Source organism: Lampris incognitus, chromosome 3 (genome assembly GCF_029633865.1).
Source record: "Lampris incognitus isolate fLamInc1 chromosome 3, fLamInc1.hap2, whole genome shotgun sequence".
NCBI classification, from domain to species: Eukaryota; Metazoa; Chordata; class Actinopteri; order Lampriformes; family Lampridae; genus Lampris; species Lampris incognitus.
In genome coordinates, this window is record NC_079213.1 from 106,944,628 (window position 1) to 106,960,177 (window position 15,550).

A 15,550-nucleotide genomic window follows, 5' to 3' on the forward strand; every position below is an offset into this window, starting at 1 on the left:
TCCCATTTTAACACACTGGGGTTGTGATTGGGGAGCACAAAAGAGACTGAAAATAGGCAGGAAAACCACAAAATCAAAATCCACTGCATGGGAGCTGTGTGCCCAGATTTTCTTTGAGCAAGGAAATTATCTGTGTGTGTGTGTGTGTGTGTGTGTATGTGTGTGTGTGTGTGTGAGAGAGTGTGTATATATATATATATATATTAGCAGCTGATGAGTAAGCAATGCACAAAACAGACCTCTACTGCAATGTACTAAAACTTTTTTTCCTGTATCTGTGTTGATATACACACACACACACACACACACACACACACACACACACACACACACACACACAGTACTTTAATAGAACACCGGTACAACTACCTATACATGCAATTATCTAATCAGCCAATTGTGTGGCAGCAGTGCAATGCATAAAATCCTGCCGATACGGGTCGGGAGCCTCTGTTAATGTTCACATCAACCATCAGAATGGTGAAAAAAATGTGAGCTCAGTGATTATGACCGTGGCATGATTGTTGGCGCCAGACGGACTGGTTTGAATATTTCTGTAACTGCTGACCTCCTGGAATTTTCACACACACACAAGTCTCTAGAGTTCACTCAGAATGGTGTGGAAAAAAAAATCCAGTGAGAGGCAGTTCAGCGGATACAAACGTCTTGTTGATGAGAGAGGTCAACGGAGAATGGCCACACTGGTTTGAGCTGACAGAAAGGCTACGGTAACTTGGATGACCACGCTGTACGATTGTGGTGAGAAGAAAAGCATCTCAGAATGCACAACACGTCAAACCTTGAGGCACACAGGCGACAACAGCAGAAGACCACATCGGATTCCACTTCTGTCAGCTAAGAACAGAAGGCTGAGACTGCAATGGGCAGTTTCACCAAAACTGGACAGTTGAGTGTAAAAACGTAGCCTGGACTGATGAATCTCCATTTCTGCTGAGGCACACAGATGGTAGGATCAGAATTTGGTGCCAATAGCATGAAACCATGGACCCAACCCGCATTGTGTCAAAAGTCCAGGCTGGTGGTGTAATGGTGTGGGGAATGTTTTCTTGGCACACTTTGGGCCTGTTAATATCAATCAATCATCGCTTGAATGCCACAGCCTATTTGAGTATTGTTGCTGACCATGTCCATCCCTTCATGGCCACAATTTACCCATCTTCTAATGGCTACTTCCAGCATGATAATGCACCATGTCACAAAGCAAAAGTCTAGCGGCCTTCGCAGTCACTGGATCTGAATCCAACGGAACATCTTTGGTGGTAGAACGGGAGATTCACAGCATGAATTTGCAGCTGACAAATCTGCAGAAATTGTGCCATGCAATCATGTCAGCATGGACCAGAAACTCAACGAATGTTTCCAACATCTTGTGGAATCCATCCATCCATTATCCAAACCGCTTACCCTGCTCTCAGGGTCATGGGGATAATGGAGCCTATCCCAGCAGTCATTGGGCGGCAGGCGGGGAGACATCCTAGACAGGCCACCAGGCCACAAAAAAATTGAGGCTTGTTTTTAAAACAAAGGGAAGCCCTACCCACTATTAGTGTTCCAAATAAAGTGCTTAGTGAGTGTATATGCAAAATCAAGAAAAATCTTTTGCATCCTTAATGTAGGCACTTTGAATACATTTGACACTTTTCAGATATTGTTGATGAGCTCTTTTTTTTAAAAAATAAATCAGTAGCTTTTAAGCATCTCGGGCGCAGTTTAAAGGTCAGTCCCTGCATGACAAGCTGTGTTGTGTTCTTAGCCTACCTCTTGTTTGACCACAAAGAGTTTCTCAGGGGGAGGAAATGGGAGTTCCTTCACCGAGTTCTCCTCTACTACCATATGAGTACACCCCTCATCGCCAACCTGCAAGTATTTTCCACCTAAGACAAACACACAGGGGAAAACGACAAACACATGCGGAAGGAAAGCATTAAAATCATATGAACATAGATATAAAAAAAAACATGTGAACCCAAAAAATAGCAAGAATCACAATAGATAAAAAAGACAGTAAAATGTCAACAAGCCTTATGAACAACCAACAGTAATTAAATGAAAAAAAGCATGCGTTTGAAGCTGTATTTGAAATTTTGACAAACTGGTTTGTCATTACTGGTAATAACAGCCAAAAACATAGCATGTATTTTGTGGGAGTTTTTTTATATTTGCTATGTATCTAACACGTGATAGTTTACTCTGTCTGCATAGCAACAACAGCTGATCTTTATAGGATATGAGTATTAATGATCATTTTTGTTAATTTCGTACTTGCTTTCCACAGCAAAGACACTTTCACAACTGCTAAAGACAGGAAACTTTAAATACATTGATATCCTTAGTGCGCGCACACACACACGAACACAAACTAAAAGCACAAGTGTTTAGCATTATTTCAGAGGTAAAGCATCTCTTAATAAAAATGTGTCCACACATAGCCACTGGTGGTGGAACCGGTACAAAACAGAATGGCGATAAAACCAAAAAGACAAATCACACCAGCCAACTGAAATAACATATAAAGACAGCAGTGCTGACCATGTTTGAATGTCCTCTCCTCCATGTTGGCCTTCTCCTCCTCTGAGAACCCCAGGAAACTGAGGACGCAGTCCTGGAATGGAGAAACTTTGAACTCTGTGCGGAACTCCTCGTCTCCCGCATGGAACGATCTGAAGAAAAGCAGAAAATAATTGGGGAAGATGAGCAGAACGGAGAACGCAATTAAAACTATATAGGAGCAATGTGACTTCCCATCTAGCAGCGATGTCTTTGAATACAACCTCTGTGTCCACTGGGACAAACAAGTGCACATATGAGTGTTTGGAAGGGTGATCGGTTTGGACTTTGGACTTACACATCATCTCTCCTCTCCCAGGCCTTATGGATCCATAATGGGGTGAGGATGGGCGTCCCCATGCACACTGCCAGCTAGGAGATAAAGACAAAAACGAAAAATGAGAGCTATAGAAATAAATGAGAAGGAAAAGGACGACAAGAGAGGAGCCAAATCGAGCAGATGGTAATAGGAGGAGACAAGGTTGCGACAGGAACAGACATTTACTAACATAGAAGAATGTATGTCACACCAGTTTAACCACGTACAATTTCACAACTAAAGACTTTCAAATCGCTTTGCTGTCAGCTGTCTCAGTATAACAATCTCCCCAGTCGGTTTCCATTACTCCTACCTGCTATGTGACATCAAATCACAACAGCAAAACAGGTACAAAACACTTTCCACAAAGCAAAAAAAAAGATAACTAAAGCTTGTCAGTTGAAACAGATGCTCTTCCTGTTTTGTGCTTTTGTCGTTTTTAAAACAAGCATAACACCTTTAAATGGAAAATAGCTACAACTGCCTGTCACGGAGCCAACCTCTTTTTTTACTTTCCTCTGCTGGAGCAAAACACTTTCTTCTAAAGCATTGGAGGAGGAAAAGAAAAGGTGGTGAGATGAGAAATGTAAGGGAACAACAGAGCATGGAGGGAAAGAAACAAAAAAAACAAATAGGAAATCATTGTGAGGAATGTTATGAGGAAAAAGAGCTTCAGCTAGTTGTTAAGTGGTGGATGGAGAGAATCCCAGAGAATGATGGGTTTGGGTGTATTCATCCCTTTAGTTATCTGTCTACATCTATTTTGATTTATCCCTGAAGGAAAGCTATCTTTAAAAAAACTGAAAAATTAAAACCGCCGGGGGAATTAAATGATCACTTTTCTGATTTCAGGCCAAGAGATGTTGTAATTCGATCAGAGCTTTGACAAAATACCAAAATATTTCAACACACGCTGATTATTCACGTTGAGAAGCTTACCCTTCAAAAGAATTGCATACAATACTCGTATGGAGTCCCACTAAAATCATCAGTTTGCTACATCACACAAAGCAACACCAAGGCACCATACCCAATGTGCTGCATTTCCCCCATCATTCTTTCACAACAGCAGTTGTAGTTTGGGGTATTTTTCATTCCTGGTTTTAGTGCAAATTTCTGTAACTGTTGTTATTCTGCTTTCAACAAGCTGCTCAAACCTAAAGGCATCAGGGGCAGTGAGTTACTGCAGTGGCCTACTACTGCCAAACATCCATCCATTAAATTTATTTATTTTTGCTGTTTTTATTTTTACTCTTATTTGGTCTTATTCTTATTTTTGCCTTGTCTGGTGTTATTTATTTATAAAGCAGTTTGTAAAATTGTTTTAGAAAAGTGCTACATAAATGAAGTTATTATTATTAGTATTATGTGCTGACCTTATATTTCTCTCCGTGAGTAGAGCAGGCAACAACGTGAGTGACCTTAGTGCTGAAATCTTTTCGGATAGTCCCGCCCATGTGGTGAACCAAACTCACGAGTTTCTTCTGTGGGGACACAAGAAAAAGAGACAAAACAACAGACAAATTGAACACTAGAGGAAACTTATTTTGGATTTGATTATACCTGACTCATATCCAAAGGAATTGAATCGAGTGCAACTGGACTTGGTATATATCCGTGAAGACGTTTCGCCTCTCATCCAAGAGGCTTCCTCGGTTCGTGCCTTTCTGACTAGACGAAGCTAGTCTGTACGAACTGTACGAACTGAAAAGCCTCTTGGATGAGAGGCGAAACTTCTTCACGGATAAATACCAAGTCCAGTTGCACTCGATTCAATTCCTCTGGATAACCATGACCTGGATGAATGAGAACATTCACAGACACCTGACTCATATGTTACCCTTCAAGTGCACCTGTCTCCAAGAATATATGAGTGTTACAGAGCCTTACATTTTCAAATTTGCAGATATGTGTAAAGGTCAAAAAAATAAATAAATAAAATAAAATAAAATAGAACAAGTGAGTGAGAGTTTATTTATATAGCACCTTTTAAAACAAAGTTACAAAGTTTCTTTATGCATGCTCAGTAATCCAGGTAAGGAAATCAAAGTTGAATCAGTTCATCTGGACACAACATTTAAAGAGAGAAACGTTTCATCACTCATCTACAGGAGTGAAGAGGGAACGACCATCACTGAACCGAGGGGGGGGGGGTCTTAAGAGTACATCTGTCGGCATCTTACAATGCTGTGATTGCAAACATTCCCAAATCCACTGTGAATAGTAAACATGACCATTGAAACTCTAGTTAATGCTCAAGCCTATTTGTATATGAAACTGAACGTTTGTTTCAGTCGTTATGCAACTGTATTGTTTACAAGGGTGGGGATACCTGCAGTCAGTGTAGACTAAAGAGGTCAATTAGATGACCGATGACACATTTCTGTCAATCATGGAGGTTGAATCAGTTCATCTGGATACAACGTTTATTGATAGATACGTTTCATCACTCAACTAAGTGACATCTTCAGTCTAAACTGACTGCAGGTATCCCCACCCCTTATAAACAATACAGTACAATACAGCGCCTAACCACCGAAACCAACGACCAGTTCCATATACAAATATGGGTGTGACCTTTAACTAAAGTTTTAAAGGCCATGTGTATTATTCATAGAGGATTAGGGATTGTTGTAATCACAGTATTGTAAGATGGCGACAGATGTATAATGAACGAAACCAATGACCAGTTTCATGTGCAAATATGGGTGTACCCATTAACTAGTTTTGATGGCCATGTGTACTATTCACAAAGGATTGGGGAATAGTTGCAATCACAGCACTGTAAAATGGCGACAGATGTACTCTTTGTCCCCTCCCCCCGATCAGGGACGGTAGTTCCCTCTTAACATAGATGGCCTCTTTGACTCCCCGTTCAAACCATCGTTCCTCCCTATCAAGGATGTGCACATCCTCATCCCCTATCAAGGACGTGCACATCTTACAATGTCGTCATCTTACAATGCTGTGATTGCAGCTATTCCCCAATCCTCTGTAATAGCACACATGGCCTTTAAAACTCTAGTTAAAGGTCACACCCATATTTGCATATGAAACTGGTCGTTAGTTTCCGTCGTTATGCAACTGTATTGTACTGTATTGTTTATAGGGTGGGGATACCTGCAGTCAGTTTAGACTGAAGATATCACTTAGTTGAGTGATGAAACGTATCTGTCAATAAACATTATATCCAGATGAACCGATTCAACCTTTGATTTCTTACCTGGATTATTGAGCATGCATCAAGACATTTCTGTCAATAAACGCGTCCATATGAACTGATTCAACTTTCTCTGATCACTCATCTAAGTGACCTCTTCAGTCTTGAATGATTGCAGGTATCCCCAACCCTTATAAACAATACAGCGGCAGCGGCATAACGACCGAAAACAATGACTTGTTTCATACGCAAATTGCCATGACCGTTAACTAGAGTTACAGTGGCTACTGCTACTGCTTTTGGCTGCTCCCGTTAGGGGGTCGCCACAGCAATCATTCGTTTCCATCTTTTCCTGTCCTCTGCATCTTCCTCCATCACGCCAGCCACCAGCATGTCCTCCCTCACCACATCCATAAACCTCCTCTTTGGCCTTCCTCTTTCCTGGCAGCTCCATATTCAGCATCCTTCTCCCAATATAACCAGCATCTCTCCTCCACACATGTCCAAACCATCTCAATCTTGCCTCTCTTGCTTTGTCTCCAAACCATCCAACCTGCACTGTCCCTCTAATACACTCGTTCCTAATTCTGTCCTTCTTCGTCACTCCCAATGAAAAGCTAAGCTTACAATCTTAGAGTTACAATAGCAATGTAAGAGCGTCCTGATGACTTCTAGTTTGTGCTCCAGTGGATGGAGAGTCAAACCTTAAGAACTGATCAGTATGTGTTGGCTTGCCATAAACCCATGAAACTGATTGTTGATTTTGGTCATTATACATACACTACCGTTCAAAAGTTTGGGATCACCCAAACAATTTCGTGTTTTCCATGAAAAGTCACACTTATTCACCACCATATGTTGTGAAATGAATAGAAAATAGAGTCAAGACATTGACAAGGTTAGAAATAATGATTTGTATTTGAAATAAGATTTTTTTTACATCAAACTTTGCTTTCGTCAAAGAATCCTCCATTTGCAGCAATTACAGCATTGCAGACCTTTGGCATTCTAGCTGTTAATTTGTTGAGGTAATCTGGAGAAATTGCACCCCACGCTTCCAGAAGCAGCTCCCACAAGTTGGATTGGTTGGATGGGCACTTCTTTGAGCAGATTGAGTTTCTGGAGCATCACATTTGTGGGGTCAATTAAACGCTCAAAATGGCCAGAAAAAGAGAACTTTCATCTGAAACTCGACAGTCTATTCTTGTTCTTAGAAATGAAGGCTATTCCATGCGAGAAATTGCTAAGAAATTGAAGATTTCCTACACCGGTGTGTACTACTCCCTTCAGAGGACAGCACAAACAGGCTCTAACAGGTACTATTTAATGAAGATGCCAGTTGGGGACCTGTGAGGCGTCTGTTTCTCAAACTAGAGACTCTAATGTACTTATCCTCTTGCTCAGTTGTGCAACGCGGCCTCCCACTTCTTTTTCTACTCTGGTTAGAGCCTGTTTGTGCTGTCCTCTGAAGGGAGTAGTACACACCGGTGTAGGAAATCTTCAATTTCTTAGCAATTTCTCGCATGGAATAGCCTTCATTTCTAAGAACAAGAATAGACTGTCGAGTTTCAGATGAAAGTTCTCTTTTTCTGGCCATTTTGAGCGTTTAATTGACCCCACAAATGTGATGCTCCAGAAACTCAATCTGCTCAAAGAAGTGCCCATCCAACCAATCCAACTTGTGGGAGCTGCTTCTGGAAGCGTGGGGTGCAATTTCTCCAGATTACCTCAACAAATTAACAGCTAGAATGCCAAAGGTCTGCAATGCTGTAATTGCTGCAAATGGAGGATTCTTTGACGAAAGCAAAGTTTGATGTAAAAAAAATCTTATTTCAAATACAAATCATTATTTCTAACCTTGTCAATGTCTTGACTCTATTTTCTATTCATTTCACAACATATGGTGGTGAATAAGTGTGACTTTTCATGGAAAACACAAAATTGTTTGGGTGATCCCAAACTTTTGAACGGTAGTGTATGTCGCCATCTTACAATGCTGTGATTAAAACATTCCCTAGTCCTCTGTGAACAGTACACATGGCCTTTGAAGCTCTAGTTCAGGGGTGGCTAACCATGTGCCGTGGACAGCCATGTGTTTGCAGGTTTTAATTCCAGCCAGACTCCACACACCAGGTGATTTCACTGATTAGCAACCCTTCAACAAAAGAGGAAGAATGTATCAGTGAAATCACCTGGTGTGGAGTCGGGTTGGAATGAAAACCTACATACACATGGGTCTCCATGGCACATGGTTAGCCACCGCTGCTCTAGTTAATGGTCACACGCATATGAAACTGGTCGTTGGTTACTGTCATTATGCAACTGTATTGTGTATAAGGGGTGGGGATACCTGCAGTCAGTTTGGACTGAAGATGTCACTTAGTTGAGTGATAAAACGTATCTATCAATTACGTTGTATCCGGATGAACTGATTCAACCTTCTTTGATTTTCTTACCTGGATTATTGAGCATGCATCAAGACATTTATAACACATGAGTCTCTCAACCGTCGTCTAATTGATATTTCCACAATGTAAACTCCAATACTGAGTGCGTTAGCCTCGGAGCAAAAATTCTGGAATAGAAAACGGCTAAGTGCAATTTGGTCTATGCCGGCGCTTCATTAACCTCCACTGACCTACATTTCAGGACAACCATTAAGAGTTAAAACAGTAAAGTGAACATTGCGAACAAGATCGTAGAATCCTCTTAGGAGATCACGAACCTAAATGAAATCAAGGGCTTCTGGATGTGTTAAATTCACAGATTGTGTTATCTTTATCAGAAAAGTCAAAAATAGACCTCGTGGTGGTACTGACAAATGTGTACTATGCGGGTAATTTTTAAACATTTTTTGACGATTTCCTGTCGTGCAGTGGATGGTTTGAGTTTGACGTGCGGTGAACTCACCACCTCCACTTTGTTCCTGAAGCCAGTGAAACAGAGAGACAGGTTTAGCATGGTGGTTGAGTAGAGGGGACGGCAGGAGAACGGCAAGGCCTAGGAAGGGAGAGAGTCAAGACAACAGGGATGTCATCATAAAAAAAAATTTCTTAAAAATCAACGTATCGGAAAAAAAAGAGCTGATATGTAAACTACAGCTCTGTTTAAAGCCAGTTTTGAAATGTGTTGTTCATCTTATCTGAACGAACTAACTCTAAGAAAAACACCACTGCAATTTCAGGGAGCCTCCACCAAATGAATAGGGATAAACAGAAAGACACCAAAACCGTTTTACTGCATAAGCTGGAGGTTGTAAAACAATGCTTAGGCTAGATAAATGGCAGATAGATGAAAAACTCAGGAAAGGCTTAAAATCGTTTCCTCGTTATCAAGCACCATACATCTTCGTACACTGCAGTCTACAAGAGTGTGTGCGTGTATGTGTATGTGTGTGTGTGTTAGTGTGTGTTAGTGCGTTGTATTCAGCGGACAAATATCCAGAGAGCTCTATGTCTTGTTGATAGCACCCACAGACAGGGCCTATTGCTCACTTAAGACATTAGCGTCCTATCTCAGACCTCAGTCAGACAGATCCACAGAAGACAGAGAAGCAGGCCTATTCATCATCAAGGGTTTACAGAGCCATCATGGAGTTTTTGCCCTCCACCTCTGGAAGCTTAAAAAAAAAAAAAAAAAAGGACCAGGAGCCTAAAAAAGCATCCCTGCCCAGTCCCTGGAATGTGCTCCAACATGGCCAGTGGACATGGCAATATATTTTGAGCAGGAGTGGCAGAATGAGACCTTATCGGAAGAGATTTTTCTCATTTGGATACAATGCAGTAAAGATGTCACGGACTGTTAAATCCTCAAATTTCAGGAAAACTGTTAAAACAATAGAAATTGACTAAAGGTTTGGTCTTGGGGCAAGATGTATCAGTAAGTGCACACTTGGGGGGGAGAGAGAAATGAAAAAGAAATGGTGGGGGAGGGGGGTTGCAAAATTTGGAGCTAGATTTAAAGGCAGGAAAACACCTAAATGTCAACCTCCCCTTATATTCATTTTGCAGTGGTGCCTCCTCCCAGGAAAACTGTCATTGCTGTTAAAAGAGAGAATTGTACTTAATACAGCTTTATTGCTAAGCACAGTACCAACAAATCGTGCCAAATTAACTTTGTTGTTCTAAGATTGTAATAAACATATAGGTCTATTAATCCTAGCAAGAATACTTTTCATTACATACTATATCTGCTGTACTCCTGGTGTTTGAACATTTTTAATCCAGTAAATATCATTTTATTCCCTCTCCCAGGGATCTGGGCTAATGTTCACATCACCATGACAAGCACCCATAGGTTTGTTACCGGCTTTGGACTCTGATCAGTTGCTTAAGAATCCCTGCATGATAGAAAATCTGGGACCCGTGAATCCGTGACCAACCTCCTCCTTGGCAGCACAGTGCAGCACCACGGGAGGCCCGACGATGCGGTTGTCCTGTTTGTAGAGGTAGTTGTAGTCGGGAGAATCAAAGTCCATGAGGACAAACACAGTCTCAAAGTCCGTGTTCCCTCCATCCGCGAACTCGTGGATGCTGTCTGTCATTATGCACGGGGTGTTGATGTCCTGAACAACAATAACACCACAGAGGAACAAAAGAGTAGCAATGAGAACAGATGCAAAAATGTGTGCACACTCACACACAAACATCACGCATTCATAAATAACCAAGGAGAGTGGAGGAAAAAGCAACAACGTAAAATGCACACAGATGACAAAGACTGTGGATGTTCCCAGGTTCAGCATGCAGTCGTTTTAGTTTGCTATTCTCCACCTCAGACATCAGGGACAGGTTTCTGTATTAGCATTGAGATGACTGAAATAACACTTGTTAGCATTATTAGTGAGGATTATTGTCACACTGTCCATACTTTTTTGTTGATTTTAAGTATTGTATGTTTTATTATGTGGCTAAAATGACACCATGTTATTTGATGAGGTTATTTGGTCACATTGTCAACCGTCACCTTATAAATAATCGGGCTTAACCGCCTCTCTAAAAGACAGGCATGTATCGCCAAATACAGCCAAGAGCAGGCAGTGTTAGCACAGATGTATTGTGTAGTAACTTGTGTATATGCTGCCTGTATGGTAGAACAGTACAGAAATGGTCAATAACAGGAGACCTGTTCTACACTCTAAAACAGCAGGCTCAAGGCGGAGAATTTTATCTGAAAGAGGGTGAACATCTAATGCGTTTTGCTGCAATATCTAAAAGCCATAGGACGGGGGCGTCCGGGTAGTGTAGTGGTCTGTACCGTTGCCTACCAACACGGAGATCGCCGGTTCGAATCCCCGTGTTCCCTCCAGCTTGGTCAGGCGTCCCTACAGACACAACTGGCTGTGTCTGCGGGTGGGAAGCCGGATGTGGGTATGTGTCCTGGTCGCTGCACAAGCGCCTCCTCTGGTCGGTCAGGAGGCCTGTTCGGGGGGGGGGGGGGGGGGGGGGGCGTGATCCTCCCACGCGCTGCACCCCCCTGGTGAAACTCCTCACTGTCAGGTGAAAAGAAGTGGCTGGCGACGCCACATGTATCGGAGGAGGCATGTGGGTAGTCTGCAGCCCTGCCCTGATCGGCAGAGGGGGTGGAGCAGCGACCGGGATGGCTCGGAAGAGTGGGCTAATTGGCCAAGTACAATTGGAAAGACACCACCCCCCCATAAAAAAAAAAGGAAAAAAAAGCCATAGCACAACAGCTGCTCAGGAAGGACATGATCAACAACTAAACTACATCTCTGAAGCTAGAGAATTTTAAATTGCTGATGGCTAGCTGATGAATGCACTGCAACTAGCAGTGGCAGGACCTGGAGCTGGGACACATCAATATAATCTCAATGAGACAAGATATCATCTGGGATTTTGGTTATGAGAATATTACTTAGTCGTTGCACTTCCCTGGCTTTAAAAGGGCGCAATAAAGTGATTCAATTTTTTCTTTACTTATTCAACTGTTTTAGCTGAGTGAAATGAGCAGTGAATGCCTCTACCTGCTCGGTCGTCATATTCGCATTACTGTTGATCATTTCTCGACATTTTCTTGTGTGTAAATATTTTATGAAAGGATCAATAGTCATCCCCAAAATATTGTCACATTATCAGTAGAGGTATTCATTTTGTAAGTATTACCCAGTCTTGTTAGGACCTATAGATTTTAATATTAAAAGCAGCCTGCTGGCTCTATCAACAGTTTATGTGAAACTATTTTCTCCCATGTGAGACACACGAGACACATAGGCCGAGGTAACAGCTTCCTCCCCTGCTCGCACACAGACAATTACAAAGACGTCCAAGAGAAGGTGACACCATGCCAACTGGAATTTTACTTCTACCAATATAAAGGACAGTAAACATGTGTTGTGGCAAACACACCCTGTAAACTGACTAATGTGCTCTATAAATATAACACACAACAATCATCATGCCACCGATGAACTGCAGCACAAGATCGGTTACCGTTTCTTGTTTGTTGTTGGCATTTTCTTTCATTTTCAACATCGTATGAAGAATTTAAACACTTTGTATGCTAATGAATGTGTGAAATAGATTAAGGCGTCAATTTTTCAAAAGTCTGTCATGAACTTGATGTTAAGCACGGTTGAAATTAGCACCTTTTTTTTGCAGGACATTAGGTTGATCAAAGAGCTTATTTGCTATAGTCTGTGTTACACAACGTACAATGCAGAGGCCACTGCATGTGTGATTAAAAACAAAGTTCCACACCGCAATGTACAATCAGTCTCACACACTTTCTACAGCAGACTCAATAATTTTCTCTTTCCCTTTAAACACACTCGTACAATGTCAAACTCACACAGCAATGACAAAGCTCATGAAATGATCTATAATGCCCTTTCAGATAAGGGAAAGAATTGCTCTGAATCACTGCAGGGTTGTTTGAATAGGTGACTTCAATGACAGGAGAGCACAAATTAAATCACAAACTATAATGGCCGGGCTTCGTACAGCAGGGGCTTGTCACAATAACGGGGTGAAACTGTCTGTGCGACCTGTAAACCTGCTAATAAATCAAATTACCTCGGGAAAATTAGCTCTGCCCGGTGACAACAGACAAAAATCACAAGAAGCAGATTGGAAACGGTGCTGGTGCAGCGCATGTACACGCACACAAACACACAAAATTAGAATCACATACATTAGTTCACTGTTAAGAAAGAGACACATCACTTTAGTGACACGCAAAAACCAACGCTTGTAAGGTACCTTCAAAGCTTCCTTATTGATTGAAGAACATGACCGATACAAACTAGTGTAAAAGTCAAGTTTCACTACCTTTTATGATATGATCTGCTAATTAGCATGAGCTAATCTAATTCAATACTACAGCTACATAATGCTCTTACCTTATTTCAGGGTTTATTATGCATTGGTTTTTGGGTGCAAATTTCCATTGCGAATTAATCTGGACACCAGGAAACGCATTACGTACGATCAAGTGAAGTAATTTAGCCACCAGTCAAAGCCCCATCATACAGTGAGTGCTCATTGTGAAAGACTCATGCAGCACATCCCCAACATCCAGTAATTGTGTCAGTCAGTTAGGAGGACAGACAAGTACTGTACCATATTGACTATAGATTTAATGATCAATTTCTCCTCAGCACCGGGCTTCCCTCCTCTTATCTTTACCACGGGCACCTCCATTAGTTTGATGGCCTGTAGAAACCAAAAAAACCGGAGCAGCTCAACTGGAAATCAAATTACAAAAAGGACAGGACAGACAGCTCTCATGTATTGTTTCTTTTTTAAGGGGTGTCAGTGAGGAGGTCTGCTGGTGATATCAAATATTCGGTGCTGGTATGGAGGAGAGTTGCAGTAAAAATTAATGTAACACTTCAAAGTGGTTGGTGGGGGGGGGGGGGAGACGGACAGAATGGCTTTTTCCCAAAGATTTGGCTGAGTGATGGCAGTGGGCGGTTGGGCAGCCAGGCGAGCAGGAGCGTTCTGATGGAGCTGTCTGTGGATGACTTTGAATATGGCTGTGCTGTAGATTGGAAGGGAGAAATGAACAATTTAGGCGGGAGCCTTCAGAGCTGACGGACGCTCAAGAGACCCGCCAGAGAAGTCATTCTCACAGCACTTAGCCTGCAGCCATGCCCCTCCCCCCCCAAAGGCACAGGATGCCGCCCCTCACACACATACTTACCCATGTGCACGACATGTACACATATACACACACGTCTGACCTGCAGACCATAAACCTTTTCTGTTCCACCTATTCAAGGAGAAAGGTTGTACTTGTTACACACACACACACACACACACACCCTCCCCAAGCCCATTAAATTGAACTAGAATAGAGCTGTGACACTTGGCTCTCTCACAAGTATTTTCAAGCAAAGCAAAGTCACAGCAAAGGAGAGCAAAAAGAGAGCAAGAGGGCAAGCATCTGGGGACAAATTGCTTAGACCTGGACTGAACAGCTGTCTACCTCGGTTGTGCCTCTCAACATTGGTCAGAATGAGTCTAGACCAATAGGTGAGAGGAGCTGTCTGACATCAAGCCTAGTAGACTTTAAACGACTTGTCACCAACAGTCGCAACAAAGTCTGAAACCCTCTGAGGCTTGTCGGCTGCCCACCTGAAACTTCTGATCGTTTATCACCTCTCCAAAAAAACCTTTGTTGGAGATTAAAAGAAATATGATACTCATTACACCGTTGCCTTTACAATCATTTATACAACAATCTGCTACTACTACTTTCGGCTGCTCCCATTAGGGGTCACCACAGCAGATCATCCGTTTCCATCTCTTCCTGTCCTCTGCATTTTCTTCTGTTACACCACCCATATGCATGTCCTCTCTGACCACATCCATAAACCTCCTCTTTTCCTCTTCCCTGGCAGCTCCATATTCAGCATCCTTCTGCCAATATACCCAGTATCTCTCCTCCACACATGTCCAAGCCATCTCAATCTTGCCTCTCTCGCTTTGTCTCCAAACCATCCAACCTGAGCTGCCCCTCTAATATACTCGTTCCTAATCCTGTCCTTCTTCGTCACTCCCAATGAAAATCTTAGCATCTTCAACTCTGCCACCTCCAGCTCCGCCTCCTGTCTTTTCATCAGTGCCACTGTCTCCAGATCATATAACATAGCTGGTCTCACAACCATCTTGTAAACCTTCCCTTTGACTCTTGCTGGTACCTTTCTGTCGCAAATCACTCCTGACACTCTTCTCCACCCACTCCACCCTGCCTGCACTCTCTTCTTCACCTCTCTTCTGCATTCTCCATTACTTTGGACAGTTGACCCCAAGTATTTAAACTCATACGCCTTCGTCACCTCTACTCCGTGCATCCTCACCATTCCACCGTCCTCCCTCTCATCACGCATATGTATTCCATCTGGCTCCTACTGACTTTCATTCCTCTTCTCTCCAGTGCATACCTCCACCTCTCCAGGCTCTCCTCAACCTGCACCCTACTCTCACTACACATCACAATGTCATCCGCAAACATCATAGTCCACGGAGACTCCTGCCTGATTT

The 15,550-nt window shown here is 42.3% G+C and overlaps 1 protein-coding gene across 1 annotated transcript in view; it reads right to left on the reverse strand.

Moving 5' to 3' along the window:
- ect2 (epithelial cell transforming 2) overlaps positions 1-15,550 on the reverse strand; it is a 77,371-nt gene that overhangs the window by 52,936 nt on the left and 8,885 nt on the right. Inside the window, exons 4-9 of the mRNA XM_056277541.1 lie at positions 10,429-10,611; positions 8,958-9,047; positions 4,264-4,371; positions 2,867-2,940; positions 2,551-2,681; positions 1,780-1,895 (exon numbers count right to left, since the gene is read on the reverse strand). Coding sequence (XP_056133516.1) covers positions 1,780-1,895; positions 2,551-2,681; positions 2,867-2,940; positions 4,264-4,371; positions 8,958-9,047; positions 10,429-10,611 — 702 coding nt within the window. The remainder of the gene's footprint in view (positions 1-1,779; positions 1,896-2,550; positions 2,682-2,866; positions 2,941-4,263; positions 4,372-8,957; positions 9,048-10,428; positions 10,612-15,550) is intronic.